The sequence below is a fragment of the Miscanthus floridulus genome, chromosome 8, assembly GCF_019320115.1.
Source record: "Miscanthus floridulus cultivar M001 chromosome 8, ASM1932011v1, whole genome shotgun sequence".
Classification (NCBI taxonomy): Eukaryota; Viridiplantae; Streptophyta; class Magnoliopsida; order Poales; family Poaceae; genus Miscanthus; species Miscanthus floridulus.
Window position 1 is genome coordinate 196309973 of NC_089587.1, and position 20496 is coordinate 196330468.

Here is a 20496-nt window from a genome sequence, read left to right on the forward strand (position 1 = left end):
GTATGTATTGCAGATGTGAATACCCCTCTTCTAGTGAGCGAAGCTATCTCAGCTTGAATTGCTTCTTTCAATTGAGCCCAGTCCGAGCGCTTTTTGTACTCTGCCATGGTCTTGGGATCTAGATCATTGAGAAAGATTTCTGCAATTGCTGCGGAGAAGTACATGTCGACAATAGTAGTCTTACGATCGTATGATTCTCCAGAATCTATGTAATTGATGGAAATTTCTTTCACCCCATTATTTGACTCACATGTGCCTCTATCGTCGTTGTTCTATTGTCCAGTAGAGCAAAAGTGCTGATAACGTGTTGAAAGTAGATGGAATGAACAATGATTTAGGAACAACTGTTGCTTTCACTGATCTCTTAGATATATATACAAGTGAAGGGTCGCATCGTACGGACGTGACTGTTCGGGAAAATGTAACTGTTCACTGGACAGCCTACTACCGAAGGGACATGCCCCTTCGTAGTGTTAACTATTATACTAACTAACTGCTAGTTCTATTCATCTGTTGATGAGATCACTGGTGTCTGTTAGGAAGAGACACCGTTTCGTAACAATGAACTCCCGTTTAATGTCAATCTGTCTGCCACACCTTCTGACAAGATGGTATAGAATTTGCACATCTGGCTCATACTTGCTCTGAAGGGAACCTTTGATGTTATCCAATACTTCAGGACCATCAATGCATCACAGTAGGATACCTCTGTTTTGAATCCAATGGCCTTCTTAAGTGAACTGCTAGATACCTGCGGTACAGCATATGGATCCACCACTACCAAAAAGAGAGCAGGCATTTTTTAACTCTGTTGGCATCTCTGTTAATCCCAATTGAAATGGTGCAGAATATTCAAGGTTTCATGTGGGATGATGAGAACGTCTGAACTAGGAACTTCAGAAGCATGTGACGTGCTTTATGGCACTTAAGGCCATATGCAAATTTCAAAACTGCAACCTTGGGATGATCAGCTATTATAACCATTTGTTTTTGCTCAGCTGAACTCAGGAGAAGTGGGTGCAGTAGAAGGAATAGTTGGGGAGAGTTCAAAAAGGTAGCAGAATCACACAATTTGGTCTTTTGTACCCATAGCTCTTACCAAGTTTCAATAGACCTCTTTATCATTTCGTATTTTGCATGGGAAAAGTTAGCAGTAACTGCCATGTACTGAAGAAGAGCATAAATTTGTGTTTCACTGTTCCAATCACAAGAATTGGCCCAGACCACAAGAGGTCAGTACCTCAAAGCTTATCGAACGTAGTTCATGTGTGTTTCAATCTGCAACTTTACAGATATCATACACCTTCTTACCTACTTTACAAACTACACGACTGAACTTGCATCGAACATTACATTTTTGCAATGAGCTCATACTGCTCTGATATTTTTCAATGTCCTTTATTGCCTGCTTTAGTTTGCCGCTGACATCACCCAATGCCCACACCAACGATATATGTGGCCGTGGATTCTGCCAAATGATCAAATGACAGTTAAATAATATCATTTAGATTTGGTGACAAAATTAGAAGAGTCATTTTAATCTGACAGAGATTACTGATTACTTCTTCATGTAGTCATGTACTGATATTCCAAATCAACAATTGCATTAGCTTACATCAAAGACACCAGTTTCTTTTTTGCATACTATTGGCCTTAGTACCATATGAATGAATTGGCTAACTTTTGTTTACAAGCAAGATGCTAGATTTATCTAATTGAATGAATTATGTGCTCGATTTATCTAATTCAATGAATTAATTTGAAATCAAGGAAAAGATCATGTTTCATAGCATCTTGTCACTCGTCCTAAACACTAATATAATGCATAACTCAAAATCTATTACCGTGTAAAATTCAGGAAGCCCATGCAATCGATATACTTCATCTACCATAAGTATCTGATTCCTTATCTGCAAAAAAAAACTGAGGGTAAACACAAGATGCAAAAGGTTCTCATTATGAAAATTCAATATGACATAGATATAGGCAGACGCTTCACCCTTAATGCATGTAAACACAAGATGGCACAAATAATGTACCATAAATACCTCTGGCAAACCAGTTCTTGTAACTTCTAATGAAAGAAATGACCGTGTACAATCGTCATTGACAAAGTGCTCCCATTTATTGAACTCCATACAGTACCTTTGTTCCACATGTATAAAGATCTCCATCAGTAACAATGAGACACAAAGGTTGAAAAGTACAAAAAAGAATACTGGGCAACTGTAACCCTGTACAGGAAAATGCGTCCACAGAGGGGACAAACTAGTAGTCACGGAGCAGCGAAGTTCTTAGAGATGACTAACCGTTGTTGTGGCTGGAATTTCTGGCGAAGCATTGCAACAAATGAGTCAATCTGATGCACCTGGACTGCAACAGGTCTTCCCAAGCTTACATGAAACTCCCTGCTCAGAAGCACTTTCTCAAGCTTCTGTTCATCTTTGCACAATTCAGAAAGTGCATAGTCTGCGTCAACAGCATAGAGATCCGGCACAAGAGATGCAGCTCTTTTCATAGAAAGGGCCAGCTGTTTCCTTGCATCAGAAGGTATGATGACTGCATAAGATAAGACAGCTAAATATAAGTGAGGAGCAGTTATAGACTGAAAAATTGTTGTGATTCTAGTTCTGCAAGTATTCAGGCGAACATTGGGGCAGTAGGATCATATGATGGCCACAGTTTCAATAAAAAAAATGTGCATAATCTTTTTTCCCCCTTCACTAATGAACCTGAGAAATTATTTCCAGACATGTTCTGTTGGTTGCCAAGTTTTTTATTGACAAGCTCATTCTAATCCTTGAAAAGACACCGAGCAACCAGATAATAGCTAAGAGGATACATCATATATATTTGATCTCGATTTCTAAGTGCACATTAACATCAAAGAACAATAACATTTGTAGCAAGACCAACAAGCAAAAGCGCAGACCAGGGATATAAACATGTACAGCATAGTTGCCTTCCACATGGGGGAAGCTCCGGACACGACCCCCCTGCGCCATCGCCGAGTAATCTGCACCACGTATTGTCCCCAGATAGGCAGATACCGTCAGCACTCAGAACATCATCAGATATAAGGTTCAAAGAGATGGGAGCGCAAGGAATCGTGCCTACGAAGTTGGGGGGCTGGAGGAGGTCGAGGAGAGGAGGTGGGAGCAAGGCCGAAGGTTCCGGGACCTCCGGGGCGCCTCCAGAGACGGCAGCCGGCTCGCCGCCGTCAGAGTCGGAGTCAGACGCGTAGCTCGCCATGATCGCGTCCATCGGTTGCCTTCCCCCCGTTGGACCCCAGCCGAATCGGTGGGGACGTGGGTCCACGACGCGGCCGCGAGAGAAGTCGGTGGCGAGCGCCGCGCTCAACGGCTACTGATGCAGTGGGCGGCGCTAGCGAAGTGGCCCGGTGGGAGGCACGGGGAGGGCGTCGCTTCGCGGAGAGTAGCGGCGCTGGCGTGAAGAGTTGTGTTGGACGGGCGGCCGCGCAGGCAAGAAACGGGAGGACGGAGATGTGAACGAGTGGCTGACGGATGGGGGCCACGGCTGATAGGTAGGGCCCGCGACTGCGGCTAGCCAAAACTCGACCCAATCACTCTAATCTGAGACAATTCATAACCAAAAGTGCTCCATTATTCACAAAAAAAAAAAAAAAAAAAAACTGCTCCATCAATTAGATTTCGAAGGGACCAGTAATCTCTACACCTAATATATGGGATAGTATGCAAGTTAGCAGAACATCTTGGATGAAGGTGATGCAAGCTCCATTCAGAGTTGCTATGGCAGTGGAGTCTGCACTATTTAAGAGGCTTCGATGTTCCACGTCAATCATGTTCAACCTGAGGGCTGAAAACAACGTTGATTTCCAGACAAGGGTTCTTATTAGCGAAGTGACGCCAGTGAGGCTTTCAGACATATATGCAGATCAAGGAGAAGATTCGTCACATGTGTGAACTGCAACAATCACTGGAAGTTCGGCTGAGTGGTGGCAGACTGGCAGTAAAGTAGAGACCGGGGCTCCACTGTTTGAATGGTGAAGGAACCGGGAACCCTAAAGCGAAGAGCCGCTCGTCACCAACTCGAGATAGTCTGCAAAGATAACTTACAACTGCATGGCTGGAACACCAAGCGCATCAATGCATCGACATTCGTCAGCATCATTTGTGGCTATAGATACACGTATGACATGCGTGACCAAATTCATCATGAGATTGAATCATTAGTGTTGGATGAAAGTCATGAAACGAAGTTCTAGTAGCATACAGTGACGCGCGAATTATTACTTTACAACATACACCTCTCTGCACTCTTCTTCAGTTCATCCTATTCGTGCCGTACAACGTCGATTCAAATTCGCGATTCGGCCTATCTGTGAGTCTTTTGTCGATACTATTATCTACAAAGCATGTTCCACACGTTACAGCAGTTATTGGACTAAGGTGCACCTCAAATAAACGGATCGATCCGGGGGTCATGCTCGCTTGCCATTGCCATCCCAGTGCAGAGGCATGTTGGGCACATCACCTGAATTGTTCACAAATGATTCATGTGCAATCAGAATCTCTATTGAGGGGGCTCGGTGACACGAGACTATTCCATTCAGCATGTAAAAAGATCCAAATACCTTTCCCGAGCCTGAGCAATTCGGGCATCTCTCTGTCTTTGGTGCGGATAAACAGTCTGTTCGCTGGTTGGTTTCTGGGCTGATAAGCCCGGCTGGTACTGGTTTGTTGTAAGAGGAAAATACTGTACCATGGCTGATAAGTCCTGGCTGAAACCAACAAGCGAACAGGCTGAAAGGCTGATTGCCATCACTGAATGTTGAAACAGGCTCTGTGAGCACAAGAGCGCCCGTGCTTGAACAGTGGGCACATGCCAGGTATCCTACAAGACATGAACATAGAACTGTTGTCACCGTCTGAACAAACAGTAAATTCAGCTTATACACACATATATAGCTAAAAAGGAAGTCTTCTATGCAAAAGTAGAGTATTTTAGTAGTCGTACAGAATGCATAGCAAATTTCTGATATGGGGCCCAAGAGCTATCAGCACTTCAAATTCACAACACTATTTTGACCCAGGTGTCAACATGTTATTACTGCACTAAAGCTGAGCAAGCAATGAACTTTACAACATATCTCAGACTTCAGTGTGGGTTTCAGGTCAACATAAATAATGCTTACACTGGACTATATAACTGCGAAAACTGAATTGCATATGCAATCTTCCATACAACTTATGTTCATGTTATAAGATCATGAAAAAGTTTTGGAGGCTAGTTAAGCTAGTGTGGAGTGCATGTGCTTCCGGGCACATGTTTGTGTGGGTTTGTTCAACAATGTTCTACTTCTTAATGCAATGATATGCAGCTATCCTGCATCTTTGAGAAATAAAAAAGTTTTAGAGGAAAACTTACCGGTTCCTAAACAGTATTTGCACAGCTTATGCTCCTGCTGCTTGACATTGTTTATCTCAACAACCATTAGGGCAGAGATAACTCCAATTGCTCCGCCTGAGAAAGATGACACAATGGGATCTACCTGACTGCAGTGCAGGTAGACAAATGAAGAGAGAATCAGTTAGTAGTCATGGGCTCATGGCAGATCAGTCTTGATTTCCCTAGCTAGATGATCCTTGATAGATGAATGGACCATGGAAAAGTGGTAGTACCTCAACTGCATGGGCAGATGAACGCTGCGGATAAAGTCTTCATAAGATGTACCCCCTAGACCGAGTTTAAGTTCCAGCTGCATGATAGCACATCAAGTTGCATGGCAAAATAAACTAGAACAGTCACCATTAGTGATACAAAAATTGAGAACTGTGACTTACGATTGGTGCAAGAAAACCACCGAAGACCATTATACTAGCTATGAGGGTGAAACATGTGGCATAGTAGACCTTTAGATTAGCTGCACTCTGTTCGCATAAGGGAAAAGTTTGTACGTCAGTAACAACCATGCATCGTAGTGTCTGAGTGCTGAAAGGCACAGATACATACCAGAGGAGGAAAGAATGGAATAAACGACGGAAAATCAGGGAGTTCCCTATCACTCTCTTCATCTGAAATTCCGAGTTCCACATTTTTTATTCTTTGCTGTATTCTCAACCGTCGAATCTATGAACAAGGCAAATGGAAAATAAGGATATAAGACCCAGAAAGAGCATATGATGCATTTTCTGGCACCACCGCAACCAGAACCAACTAGAAGAGCCAACTAAAACACTCAATCTGAAGTACAGAACGAAAGAAGCTGCACAAGACATGCAAACATCGCCGGATATCTCAAGTTTTCTTTTTTCAAAGATCAATCTCAAGTTTTCTGATAGCTCACATTGGGCTAGTATCTGCATAACATGGACGCCCAGAACAATTGAGTATAACAACAGCACCCAATTACACAACGGAAAATTCATTCTAAGATCGTGTGTTTTGGAAAATACCACCTAAAGAACCTGGCTCCGTAAAATACTATCGAAAGATCCAAACATTATGGTATTTAGCAATCTGTTATTCTGTTTGATTTTGGACTGGCTGTCGTTAAGTTGGACGAAAACGCCCCATACCATCTCAACAACCAGCCATTTCAACACAATCTCACCAGCATCTCCAGACTTCTACCTGCCATCTCCACAGACATGCTAGCTGCCTTCTCAACACAGATTATAGCTGTTGCCATTTCAGCACAGATGAACTAATCCTGCTTTGGGGCTATCCTCCTTGTCTTGCTTCTGACATCTTGGCTTGGCGGCGATGAGCAGGGTGGTGTCTGGTGCTTGGATGGGACATAGCAGGGTTGCTGGCCGAGCATGGAACAGGGGCGAGCAGCAGCCTGGGAAGAGTCGCAGAGAGGAGCAAAGGAGAGTGCGCACAGCACATGAGCATACCCACATCAATTCGGAGACAGAACTGGTAGCAGTGACGAATCTAGGATTATAGATCAGGGTGTGCCGTCTAAAAATTTTCATATACAATTCGATAAATTCATATTAGTAATTCAGTAATAATTATAAAATTGACTACATGATTCGGTATAAGTGCACTAAATAACACAATAAGGCTTAAATTTATGGATTAGTTAAGTTAAAACCATCCACTAAATACAATATAAATAGTTCAAAAGTCATACTGATAATTGAAATATAGGAGTAAAAGAGTACAAGAGACTTACAACTCTATTTCTGACTATTTTATTTGACGCTTTCGAAGGGACATAAATATCTTGATTATATCATCTTCATCAACTTTAAAGAAAATATTCCGCTCAGTGAAAGTGACTAGACAATCATCTAAAAGACTATCTCCACCATATTTCGTAACTTTGTTGTCACTAAAATCATTGCAGAAAATACTTTCAACACTTGCCGTTGCCACGGGTAGAAGCAACACCAATTTGAGATGCTCATAAACCATTAATACACTTTGTGCCTCTTTATTTTGAAAAGCTTAACTGAGAGAGTTTCTCTTCAGAAGAGCATAAATATTAAAAAATACAATGCTAAATAATTAATCAATTTATTGTTTGTGATGTTAGCAAATACTCCCTCCATTTTAAATTATAAGACGTTTTGGCTTTTCGAGATTCATAAGTTTTGCTATGCACTTATATATACACTACGTCTAGATTATGCATAATAAAAATAATGTATCTAAAAAATCAAAATATCTTATAAATTAGAATGGAGTAGCTATTAAAGTAGATAATAATTTTCTATAATAAGACGAAGAGTAGAAGATTAAATTTTACCAGGGAGAAATAGTGAATCAGCGAGCCTCTGTGATTGCGTGGTCGTGCAAACTGCAAACTACACACGAGTGACCGGAGGCAGCAGGGCACCAGCCACCAAAACCAGGGCGTCACCGTCACACCGGCGTCAACAGTCAATCAGAGGGCGGTAGGGGGCGGCATGTTTCGTGAACCGTGACTCCTCAGCTCTGATCGACGAATCGAGATTTTTTTTAACAAATCGACGGATCGAGATAACAGCCAAAAAGTGGAAGGTCCGAGAATAACCTTGCCGCGAACTGGCCTCCTGGGCCTTCTAACTTCCTGCTTCCGTGATGGATATAGCGTCATCTGTGATCCAAGTGATTTCTTTCCTTTTTTTAATACGAATACAGATATATAATACATATATGTTATTAGTACATGCCGGTCAGACATACCCTGGAACTCCGCCACTGACTGGTAGGGTGTGGTTCAGCCTTGTTCTGGCCAGTCTAGCGCGTGGGAATTTCTGTCAGGTATGTGTCTAGAGAAAATAAGCAAGGAAAACGTCCTGGAAGCCGATCAATTCTAACAAAGAGATAAAATTCCATAATGTTTGTATCTTTCGGTGGTATTTCATGGAATTAGGTTCTTTCGGTGATATTTTCCAAAAAGAAGCGATCTTTCAATACTATAGAACAAATTTTCACATTACAAATAACACTAAGCTTCAGTAACTAACTAGTCAGTTCGTTCCCAATTATAAGTCCTTTTGGCTTTTTTAAATACATAGCTTTTGCCATATATTTAGACATAGCCTATATCTAGGTGCAAAGCAAAAGCTATGTATCTAGAAAAGTCAAAACGACTTATAATTTGGAATGGAGGGAGTAATTCAAATGAAGTTACACATGTTTTAGATAGGAGTGTGACCATTTTTCAGCTTTAGTTGTGTCACAGTAACCAAAGATGGTAGCATGCTATTTAGTGTTATCTATTTTGACAAGCAATTTCATAGTGCCAAGCTTACAAAGCTAATATTTAACTAAACAAGTAGCAATGTAAGACTATAAGAATACAAAGTCAACACACCTCCTCCATATGCAAGAAAATCTTGTTTCGGCGGCTCCTAATGTTATCCTGGATCTCTTGCAAGTCAAGCTTTGCAAAATCTTGGACTGTCTCAGGCCCTTCAATGATGCAAAACCTGCAAAAACCCAAGCAGGGGGCAATGTTAGCTCCGCCCAGCACAAACCATACCTGAATACTATCGATAAATGCAAAAGGAGTAAATTGCACCAGCGGTCCCTAAACTTGTACCGTTGTGTCATCCTGGTTCCTAAACTCGTAAATCGATCGTTTAGGTCCTCAAACTTGTTCATCTGTGTCATCTCGGTCCCTAAACTTTTTCGGTTGTGTCATCCCGGTCCCTAAACTTGCAAATCATCCGTTTAGGTCCTCAAACTTGTTCAGTTGTGTCATCTCGGTCCCTAAACTTGGTTTTGAGTCTCATCTGGATCAAAACAGGGTGATCTAAAAACTTTATATCAAAAAATAATTCATAGCTTTTTTATATGAACTCGAATGAAGACAAACTTTATATCAAAATTGTAGCCCTCGACGTGATCTACGACTTTGTAGTTGAAAAGTTTTTGAATTAAAACTGTTTAGGGTCCCAAAATATTATTGTATGTTTATAGATTTTGAAATTTATAATTTAAAATTATCAAACAATCTTGGATATTGATATGGTCTATATGAAAGTTATAGTTCTCAATACGATCTACAACTTTGTAGTTGGAAAGTTTTTTGTTTGAAGTCATTTTGTCGGGTTCATAAACCCGGGGTCTCTCGGGAACCGGCTTCCACGCCAAGGCTCGGCCCAAAAGAACGGTCTTTTCTTCTTCTGGACTGGCCCAAAAGTCTGAACTCAACAGACCGGAGCACTCGCTTCAGGCCCTGGCCGCCATCGGCCCATCTTTTCGACCGGAGCACCTCAAGCTCATGCCAACTCCGAATGGCCTCTTCAATCGGAGCGCTGGCTTCAGACCCCGGCCACCTTCACACGGCCTCCGCTCGGAAAGCCTGACCCAAGGACCGCCTCCAACCTCGACCCCGTGTCTCCGACCGGGGTTCATAGAAAACCCTGCTCATCACTATTCTCCGACCGGGGACCATCCGACAGGAGACGCCCGCTCGGAAAGAACCAGAAGGCGTGCGAAGAAAGGCAAGGCATGGCTCACAAGTCAAAACAATTGTACCAGGGACCATACCCTGTACGGAACAGTGCTTTGCAGACACCCTGACACAAAGTATTGTAGGGGCCGCTAGAAACTCCCATATGGTAAGCCCCCTCCGCGTGTCTCTGGACATCGATTACGGTATGGGCTCCAGGATTTGCCATACCGGGTGAACATATCACAGCTCCTCACATGCCACTAGACATCCAGAAGTATTTTGCAGGTACCGGCGTCATCCTTCCTGAAGAAGATAGCTCGACCTTCCGTACACATCTGACATCCTACAGCGACATCGACAGTATCGAGGGGCTTCCACCATTATCCAGTTTTCATCACCATAGGCAGCAAGGCTCAGAAATATCTGTACTCTCTCCCTCTCACCTGTAAAAAACCATCCCCTTCATCTATAAAAGGGGATGCGCCCCCTCCGACGAGGGAAGATCGACTTCTTCAAGCTCAGATTCACTAGATCGACACCAACCCCTTACAACCGCAGTACCACCGAGTTCCGACCGCAACCCTTCTAGTCGGAGCCTTCCGAACCTCTTGTATACCCCTCCTTTCTTCTTCTCGTTTGTAACCCCACTACAGACTTCGAGCACCTAGGCTCAGAAATAAAGTCGTCGATCGACCCCGACTAGACGTAGGGCATGTTGTCTAAACTAGTATAAATCATATGTCATTGAGTGCTAGGCCACCTCCGATCACAACGTACAGCAAAACTACAAATATTTACTAGTTGGTCACTTTCTGCACCGACAGTTGGCGCCGTCCGTGGGGAAGACGTTGTACGTTCAACACTCTTTTGGTCATCGGATGGCCCATTTTTCCGCCACCCCCGCCGTGGCGGGCTCGGGCGATACGATTCACTTCGGCTCGCTAGAGTTCCTTGCACTCTCGCCTGTCGGGATGCGGGTTCCACCCATCTTCGAGCCATCCTAGGCCTTCCGCTTTGGGAGCCTGGACTTCGTCGCCAACCAGCTCGACGTACTTCACCTCCGTGAGGAGGCTCACGACCCGGCTCCCGTTGGAGGGACGTCCTCCATCGACTCCGGGACGCGCGACTTCAACTGCGTGGCATCTGCGCTTCATTCCGAGCAAACTCTCTGCTCAAACCCCGCTGTGAGTAATATACATGCTGTTATTTACTTACTGCGCTCTATCTTCCGCCAAATACCTGGTGGGATACCGTTGTCCCCATCGCAGCCGCCATACAGCCGGTTCCCTTATGGCCTTGCGTCTTCCGCGGACGCATACGCCCGGGGACTCCAAAAGGTGCTGGCACCGCACCCTCTCATGTCTGAGTTCGTGGGGATGGCGAGCTATGCTCCCACCTGTTTCCTCGACATCATGGATGACGACGTCGGGAGTGACGGCTCCAGCATCAGCGACGTGGCGCCTAGCCACCGTCGGTCCCGGGAGTACGCTGCGGCGGACGCCCCGGAACAATCGCTAGGGGTAACGGAGTCCTTCTAGACCCACGCCCTACCGGATCCTCACGCGGAGACCCCTGAGCTCACACGTGAGTACGGGGAGGATCTACGACGACAGTGGCCGCATCAGCCGCCAACTGCACCAACGCGCCTGGCGCACCACGCTGCGCCCTATGCGCATGGACCGGCAGGCTGCGATCGGGGTCGCGCCCGTCAGCCCCAGTGCAACGCTCCGGTTCGGGGGACCAACCCCCCCACAGTTCGCTCGGGCTAGCCAGAACATTGCCGCCGCGGCAATACTCCTGCGTGACCTGCCCGAGCCGAACGACCCTCGTGGACGAGCAATCCACCAGAACCTCCGAGCACTGTTGGAGACCGCCGTCGTTCAACAAGCGAAGTGCTCCGTATCACGACGCCGACTCACGACCTCACTCCCCGTTCGGGGAACAAGGACGCAGCAGATGGGGCACTACACCCTATCATCGCCACAACCACCGATTGCGGCACAAGAAGCCGCAACCGCACCTCGTCTTGACTTGACGGCCACCCTATGCCAACCGCCTATCTATGCGTGGCTTGGGCTGAACCAAGACGCGCGCAGTGTCGGTTAGAGTCCCAGCCCTGATAGCCTAGAACCATAGACCTTTGTCCAACACCCCTAGCAAGCGCCTTTTCTGCTGCGCTTCAACAGGGGCCACGACAAAGGCAAGGCCAAGCGTCAGGATCAAGACGAAGTCCCCTCCACACAGAGGGGAAAGAAGAACAGAAAGGATCACCGCCTCCACACAGAAAGGATCAAGACAAAGGCAGATTACGCAGGCACTCAGCCCCAGCAAGACCCTCCGGGCCACTTCCACGATCTCATGGAGAGCCCTTGCACCAACCACAACTATCCCGTCAACCATCTCTACGAGGACTACCAGCTCCTCAGGCGCCTGCTGAGGTAGGCCAGCAGGCCAAAGGAAGAAAAAGGAGAGGAGACAGCGACCGAAGAAGGGGGCACAGCGGACAAGGATCCAGACGACTGGAGCACGAAGGGATCCGACCGGAAGCCTACCGACTGAAGGACAACAACGACGATGCTCTCTCTGATGACCTTGAAACAGCTATGTCTCTTCTTTTCTTCCTAAGTTTCAGTCTTACCTTTACTTAGCGAACGCTCCAGTAAGAGCACCCCGACCCGAACACTTTTTGGCTTGGGGCGCTCGAGGGCTCCACTAGGGGGCTCTACTACTCCTTTGTTTTTGTTTTTACCCTAAGTACTCTTTTGGTTTTGTATGAAGAAACTCCATCCTACCTGAACAAAAGGGTAGTTCGTTCCTTTGTTTTACCTTACGTAACTTTGCTTTAGAACATTCTGACTGATCGCACCCCACCTTTTCCTACGGCTACGACCGGCCGAGCCTCGCGGGCCACGCCCCGGGCTCGCAAAGTTGCGACCTATGGAACAAACAGGCAGGTACGAGATAGAAAGAAATTTAAAACAAAATTATGCTAAGGGAGAACTAAGGAACGAAAGGGAACAAGCTTCCCCGAATGGAGCAACTCTATCACAAAAACAAAAACCGATTGCAGTCATTAAAACACACACGAACATTTTACATAGGGGTTCCCCCCATGAACTTAAACTTTTTACATTTACTAACTACTTGTATTTAAAAAAAGGTATTAAACCGACCCGGCGGCATCTGCTGACGGCGTGACCGACGAAGGCGCAGGCTGCTCGCTCTCTAGCAGCACGACGTTTGGCTCGATCAGGGCCGAGGCGACGTTACCCCCCGAACCAGGCTCTATGCTATCTGTAGGCTCGGAGGCATCCTCTCCACGCATGCTTCGGGCCATGTTCTGACGGCGAACATCCATCACCCACTCGGCGGAGACCTGCTCTGACACCAACCGTGCGTGCGGCAGCAGGTTCACCCCGATTGACTGGATGTCCTCCATGCTCAGGCCTTCAGCATACCCGCCACAGATAGTGGCGAAGTCTAGGTTCGGGTGGTACGTCGCCACCGAGGTCAGCACCCCCGATGCTCCATAAAACAGCCCGCTCCTGACGAGGTCCTTGACCGTGTCCAGGACCTCCACCAGCTGAACCACGGACGCGCTGGTACTTGGCGCCGACCCAAAGACTTTCGAGACGACGAGCTGGGCAGCATTGCGAATCTGACCAAGCTCCCCCTCGAGAGCACGTCGCTCTTCATGGGACTTGGCCAGCTCCTCGACATTCTGGCTAAAGTTCGCCTTGGTCGTCTCCAGGTCTCGCTCCAGCGCCTTCACCTTTTCTCCCAGCTCTGCGAGGAGGGCAACAAGCTCAGAAACAGGCTGGGGGAAAAGGAATCAACACCACAAGAAAACAAAAAGGTACGCACCGACGCGAGTGGCCTCAAGGGTGGAGAGATCCTCTGCCTGCCGAGCCACCTGCTCGCGCAGCCGGGCACTCGCGTCCTCCATCCCCATCACCTGGCTCCAGAGCGCGGGCACTTCCTGATCCACCTCCGACCGGGCCCTCTGCTCCACCACCAGGGCCTTCTGTGCCCTCTCCAGGGTGGCCCGCTCTGGCTCAAGGGCCGCCAAGGCCACTTAAAGCGCCGTCTCAGTATTAGCCAGGGACGTCCGTAGCCCCGCCTCGATCTCCTCATGGCGGGCCTTCTCCGCCTTGAGCCCTTGCTCGGCAATAGTTGCCTGCTCCGCCGCACGCTGCCCTTCCGCCCACACCGCGGCTGCCTCGGCCGTCTGGATTTGGGACTTGCGGCAAGTGGACTCCGCCCGGCGCTCTAGCTCGGCCATCCGAGCGTGTTCCACCCGGAGGAAGTGCGACTTGTGGGATGACACCTTCCTTATCTCCTGTAAAAAACAGGCGTTATAAAAACAACCGACGAAAGATTCAAAGGGCAAGGAGAAGTACCAAAAACTCATCTCCGTGGCAAGTTGTAGGTCGACCTCAACCAGCTGCCGGGCAAACTGAGCTTGCTTCCGGGCGCTCTCCAGCTTCGCGGACAGCTCGGTAAGCTCGGACACCATGGCATGCCCTTGTCCGCCAAAAATTTCCCTGAGCTGGCGCTCTCGAGAATCCCAGAGGACGAACCTCGCCTTCGACAGATCCTCAGGGAAGGGCCACTCCAGGTCACCCTCCGATGAACCGCCGGAGGGCCCAGCCTCCGACCGGGCACCTACCGACTGGAGGACAACAACAGCAATGTTCTCAACAACACTTGGAATATTGAACAACTACGTCGTTTTTTCCCTTAGAATCGGTCTAAACACCTTCGGTTAAAGCACATGCTCCCGTAAGAGCGCCCCCGCCCGAACACTTTCAATCCGGGTCGTTCGGGGGCTCCATAAATATACAAATATTGAGTACTACCTCTCTGTTTTGTTTACTGTTGTATGGAGAAATTCCTTCCTACCATAACGAAGGGGTAGTTCATTCCTTTAAATTTACCTTATGTAGCTTTGCTTTAAAAATTCCGACTGATTGCACCCCGCCTTTTTCTACGGCTACAACCGACCGAGCCTCGCGGGTCACGCCCCGGGCTCACAAAGTTACGATCTACGGAACAAACGGGCAAGTACGAGATAGAAAGAAATTTAAAACAAAATTATGCTAAGGAGAAACTAAGGAATGGAAGGGAACAAGCTTCCCCAAACGGAATGACTCCATCACAGAAAACAAAATACCATTATAGTTGTTAAGCACACGAATGTTTTATACGGGGGCTTCCCCCACAAATTTAAAACTGCTATGGCCACTCAACAACTTCACTTGAACGCCAGAAGAGATCAACCGGCCTCCTGAGTCGATCGATTCACTCAGGATAAGCATCTGAGATACAGGTAGGAAGCGAAGGGGCGCCCCATGCGGGCCATGCTGACTCCATCTCGAATGACGAGCATGAGTCCTGGTCGGACATTTTCGACTGAAGCTCTCCGAACCCCATCTCTCAGGTCATCAAGGTAAGCATGTGTTCATTAAATACAAAACTGTTCACATGAGAGCTAACCCACGATTAACAGGCGCAGGTCTCGGATGGGCGTTTTCGACTGGAGCTCTTCGAACCCCGTCGCTCCAGTCTTTAAGGTAAAACACCATCAAAGCCCCTCTATTTCATTACAAATCATTCATACATCCATACGCGCATTCATCTCATACACCAGAACCCCCTGGACAGTTAGGGCATGAACCGCCCAGGGGCTCGGGAACTAAGAATCGCACGTGCAGCGAAATGCACCAAAACGCTCCGTGTTGCGCCACGAAGCGGTGGCTTGCCTCATTCGACATGAGCAACCAAACAGAGCCAGGGGAGAAAACCGTAGATGAGCACCGTGCGGCCTTTGCCCGGTCCGGCAAACTGGGTCATCTCAACCTTCTCGTTCGATCCTGAACCTCTCGCCAAGCCCACAGAATCTCTATCGAGGGGAGGCCGTCAGGCCACCCGGGTCGGTCTATGGAACGACCTAGGCATCTGTCGGGCTGCAGGTAAAGGAGTAGTGGAATACCACAAGAGGGCTATGCCGACCCCGTCATGAACGACGGGCCCGGATTCCACTCGATCACACCCGTTAGCGAGCTCACCGAGCTAGCCTTCGAGCCCGAGCGATCGGGACAGGCGACGAAACTCGGCCCCTCCGGTTGTGAGGAACCGGATGGGGTAGCGCAAAAACGACTCAGCCCCCACGAAGGCCCGACAAGGCTCGGGGGTTTAAACGCCATGGGACCGCGATTTCGAATTCGCGTCGACGGGATAGGGGACATCCGGCTACGGCTTGGGACCGTGACTCCTTAACTCACATCGACGGGATATGCGACATCCGGCTACGGCTTGGGACCATGACTCCTTAACTCGCGTCGACGGGATCGGCGACATCCGGCTACGGCTCCTGGGACCGTGACTCCTAAACTCGTGTAACGGCTTCAGATGGCTTCACTAACTAAAACTAACTCTTTTGATCCACGACGAGCACCGACGCTTAGGTCTACTCGTGACTCCACCTTACCCGATTCCACGGCGCGTACCGACGCCAAAGATCGAACTATGTTGCATCCAAAACTAAGTTATTTCCGTTCACGGCGCGCACCGACGCCAGGGCTTGTTTCAAAAACTAAAAACTTCCTCGTCCGATCCTCGGCGTGCACCGACGCCGGGATCGTTAAGTTCTGTCTCAATCCAATCCCCGCGCTTAAAAACACCTCGGCTGCACAACAACGTCATGGTTAAACAAAATTCCATCTCAAACTAAAAAACATGCATAAACGCCTGCTGAGACAACACCCCCAACCGATTCACCCTGAACCACCTAGGGCTCGGGGGCTACACCCGCGGGTGCGCTCGCGCGTACCCACCGGTAAGACAAAAATCCCCCAGACGATTCTGTTCGAATCGCCCGAGGGCTCGGGGGCTCCTGTCGGGTTCATAAACCCGGGGTCCCTTGGGGGCCGGCTTCGACGTCAAGGCTCGGCCTAGAAGAACGGCCTTTTCTTCTTCTGGACCGGCCCAAGAGTATGAACTCAACAGACCGGAGCACTCGCTTTAGGCCCTGGCCGCCATCGACCTATCTTTTCGACCGGAGCACCTCAAGCTCGTGCCAACTCCGAATGGCCTCTTCAATCGGAGCGCTGGCTTCAGACCCCGGCCACCTTCACACGGCCTCCGCTCGGAAAGCCTGACTCGAGGACCGCCTCCAACCTCGACCCCGTGTCTCCGAGTTTTCATCACCGTAGGCAACAAGGCTCAGAAATATATGTACTCCCTCCCTTTCAGCTGTAAAAACCATCCCCTTCATCTATAAAAGGAGATGCGCCCCCTCCGACGAGGGGAGATCGACTTATTCAAGCTCAGACTCACTAGATCGACACCAACCCCTTACAACCGCAGTACCACCGAGTTCCGACAGCAACTCTTTCGATCGGAGCCTTCCGAACCTCTTGTATACCCCCTCATTTCTCCTTCTCGTTTGTAACCCCACTACAGACTTCGAGCATCTGGGCTCAGGATTAAAGTCGTCGATCAACCCTGACTGAACGTAGGGCACGTTGCCTGAACCAGTATAAATCTTGTGTCATTGAGTGCTAGGCCACCTCCGATCACAACGTACAGCAAAACTACAAATATTTACTAGTTGGTCACTTTCTGTACCGACACATTTAGTGTCCCAAAATTTAATTTTAAATTTCAAATTTCAAAATCTATAAGCATACAATAATATTTTGGGACCATAAATAATTTTAATTCAAAAAAATTTCAAATACAAAGTCGTAGATCGTGTCGAGGGCTACAATTTTGATATAAAGTTTGTCTTCATTCGAGTTCATATGAAAAAGTTATGAATTATTTTTTGATATAAAGTTTTTAGATCACCCTGTTTTGATTCAGATGAGACTAAAAATCAAGTTTAGGGACCGGGATGATACAACTGAACAAGTTTGAGGACCTAAACGGGTGATTTGTAAGTTTAGGGACCGGGATGATACAACCAAATAAGTTTAGAGACCGAGATGACACAGATGAATAAGTTTGAGGACATAAACGATCGATTTGCGAGTTTAGGGACCGGAGTGATACAACGGTAAGTTTAGGGACAGCTGATGCACTTTACTCATGCAAAAGAGTACAAACAAATATTAATGGAAAGTTCAAGGCCAACAGTTTGTCAGTTAGATCCAACATATCAACCTACTTTCAAACAGAGATCCAACATGTCCATGTATTCTTGATGGATAGAGAAGCTATGCCTGAACGAGATTCGTCGCACGGGCAATCACAAACCGACTCATTAGTCACACGCAGGTAGACCAGCGGAAACAAACATGTTTTGCTCACGCCTCACAGCTCACCAGCAGAGCTAAAAATTACCAACTTCCTAGTTCCTACAGAAAGTGTTTTTACCCAGGTGATGCGGCGGCCTGGTCGTCCCCGACCCCGAACGGCGGGGTAGGCGGCGAAGACGACGACGATGGGAGGTCAGAGGTGCCGCCGGATGACGCAGCGGAGGCCGCGATGCGCCACCTCCGCGCGAGCGCTGGTGGGCGCAGGCGGTAGGCGTCGGCTCTCGGTAGCCGGAGCCGACCGGGCAAGAGGCCGTTGCAGGCCAGCATGCGGCCGGAGCAGAGCATCGCCGGCGACGCTCCCCGCTAGATACACTTTTTTTTTTCTTATGCCTGTGGATAGACGAATCGACTCCTCGACGGCGACGGATCAGACGGGAGACAGTTTGGATAATAGGCTGGATTTATCGAGGAGGGAGCAGGCGGTGGCTGTGATTTCTGAATTCCTGATCGGTGGAGCACTGGAGCGGGGAAGATGAGCGTGCCTGAAGCAAGGAGTAGTGGAGCTCGTATTTTCGAGCCCTGTTTTTCTTTTCTCTAGCAAAAATGGCGATTGCGACAGGAGAAGAAAAAAAAAATATCAGGAATTAGTGGATTCTGATGGCGGGGCACTTGTGCCGGAGTGCAGAGTGCTGGAGGACACGCACGCCTCGTCGCCTCCATCCACCGGCCAGGCGGCCACCGACAACACCATTCAGCCTGCTCGCTCATTCAGCCTGCTCGCTTGTCAATCAGCTCACAATAAATCAGTGTTGATCGGGCTTATCAGTCCAAAAATCAACTAGCGAATAGACCGATTACTTTAAAAAAAAATAGGTTGGAACTTTGAAATCAGATACTCCAACCATTCTAAATTATAAAAATTATAACCTTTTCTACGTACATACTCATTTTTATTATATATCTAGATAGATACTTACTAACTTTTAAAAAGATTGGCTATGACTCATGCAAGCATATATTTGAGGGGGAAAATATGTTTTTCTTATCAACAATAACCTAACATAAAAATATATTCCCCATCCAAAAAAAATATAATTTTAGAATTGTATTGTTTTTGGGCGGAAGGAGCAGGGTGTTAGAGATTTTTCTTCTTTCTCGCTACAGATAGGCATGTTCGCTGGTTGGTTTCTGGGCTGGTTTGGGCTAGCTGGTGCTGGTTTATTGTGAGAGGAAAACACTGTTGGCTGGCTGGTTTGGACTGGCTGAAACCAACAAGCGAACAGGCCGAGAGAAAGGTTGGAATAGTTGTTGGGTGTGTGTGTTCGTACTAATCTCTGAGGCCAGGTCCAGGGGTAGGTAGACACCTCTAATGTTGCAGACTGGTCGTATTAAGGGCCTCTTTGGCATGGCTTATACCGGTTTCGGCTTTATCTATTTTGCGTAAATCGGGACACTGTAGCGTGAAGCCGTTTTGTAAGCCGGAGTTAAAATGAACTAGAAGCCGGGAAAAACTAGTTTTTCTGGCTTCACCGGTGAAGCCGTTTTGGATGAGCCATGCCAAAGAGGGCTTAAGTTGTAGCGGGTTATCCGATATCCTTATCGAACCATCCGTCAGAGCATGATTGTAATAGACTAACTGACTTATTTGTAGAGATTGATAGAACAATTGAGGGACCATATAAAAGTCGGACGGTCGGGCAATGTACATGTTAGCCGGTAGTACATAACACATAGTTTTTTTCCATTTAATGCTTTAATAGTTTTATTATGATGCTACATCATATAATCATGCTTATACGAGGGCGAAGAAGTCAGGCTACACAAAATTGCAAAATTGGTTTTCCCTAGGACCGTGAGATACGCAATGTATGGTTGTATACGAACGCCGCGTCGTTTGCCAAGAACATCAATAGAAGGGAGATAATACAGTGATACATAAATCTTTTTCGTATTTGAGAAAAAAAGACCAACATGGGCGCTGGTGTTCATCTTTGCCCAACATTCACATTGCGCCAAAGGGTCTGACGGAGACACAAAGATCTGGCACAAGGATGGTGAGACAAAAAAATATCCATGGTCGTCTACCTATAAAACAATCATAATTGAAAAGTTATTATAAACATTTTGTAACACCTTAGGTGTTTGGCTCCCACAAAATTTGCATTTCATTTCATAAACATGTGCATTATCTATCTCATCATGCCATTGTCACTGAAACATGCATATGCAACATTCGCAATTATGTTTGTTTCATACTTGATTGCCTGTGAATGGTAGTAGTGCAACATGTGAATGCAACATGAGTTTCTCATACCTTGAAAATATGGCAACATGGTAGGAATGTGGCAAGTTAAA

General features: G+C 47.1%; 2 protein-coding genes across 2 annotated transcripts; both read right to left on the bottom strand.

The window, feature by feature from the left end:
- Nucleotides 1–1176: 1176 nt before the first annotated feature.
- LOC136474474 (uncharacterized) lies at nucleotides 1177–3565 on the bottom strand. The gene is made up of 6 exons (XM_066472041.1): nucleotides 3114–3565; nucleotides 2933–3016; nucleotides 2310–2559; nucleotides 2049–2145; nucleotides 1845–1910; nucleotides 1177–1468 (listed from the first exon to the last, which is right to left on the bottom strand). Exons 1-6 carry the CDS (start codon nucleotides 3262–3264, stop codon nucleotides 1274–1276), a joined length of 843 nt encoding a protein of 280 aa, XP_066328138.1. The 5' UTR covers nucleotides 3265–3565; the 3' UTR covers nucleotides 1177–1273.
- A 632-nt stretch (nucleotides 3566–4197) lies between these two features.
- On the bottom strand, nucleotides 4198–18779 carry LOC136477851 (protein ORANGE, chloroplastic-like). The gene is made up of 8 exons (XM_066476106.1): nucleotides 18260–18779; nucleotides 8795–8909; nucleotides 5995–6111; nucleotides 5826–5912; nucleotides 5664–5740; nucleotides 5410–5537; nucleotides 4616–4875; nucleotides 4198–4515 (listed from the first exon to the last, which is right to left on the bottom strand). Exons 1-8 carry the CDS (start codon nucleotides 18484–18486, stop codon nucleotides 4438–4440), a joined length of 1089 nt encoding a protein of 362 aa, XP_066332203.1. The 5' UTR covers nucleotides 18487–18779; the 3' UTR covers nucleotides 4198–4437.
- Between the last annotated feature and the right edge of the window lie 1717 nt (nucleotides 18780–20496).

Bases quoted from the DNA above. Each gene is read 5' to 3' on its own strand.
- LOC136477851 (XM_066476106.1), bottom strand. From the start codon at position 18,486: ATGCTCTGCTCCGGCCGCATGCTGGCCTGCAACGGCCTCTTGCCCGGT. The intron at 5,913-5,994 runs GTATGTATCTGT...TTATGCGAACAG, and splicing joins TTCCATTCTTTCCTCCTCTG to AGTGCAGCTAATCTAAAGGT. The intron at 5,741-5,825 runs GTAAGTCACAGT...GCTATCATGCAG, and splicing joins GTGGTTTTCTTGCACCAATC to CTGGAACTTAAACTCGGTCT.
- LOC136474474 (XM_066472041.1), bottom strand. From the start codon at position 3,264: ATGGACGCGATCATGGCGAGCTACGCGTCTGACTCCGACTCTGACGGC. The intron at 2,560-2,932 runs GTCTGCGCTTTT...TATCTTATGCAG, and splicing joins TGTACATGTTTATATCCCTG to TCATCATACCTTCTGATGCA. The intron at 2,146-2,309 runs GTTAGTCATCTC...TGTGGAACAAAG, and splicing joins AAATTCCAGCCACAACAACG to GTACTGTATGGAGTTCAATA.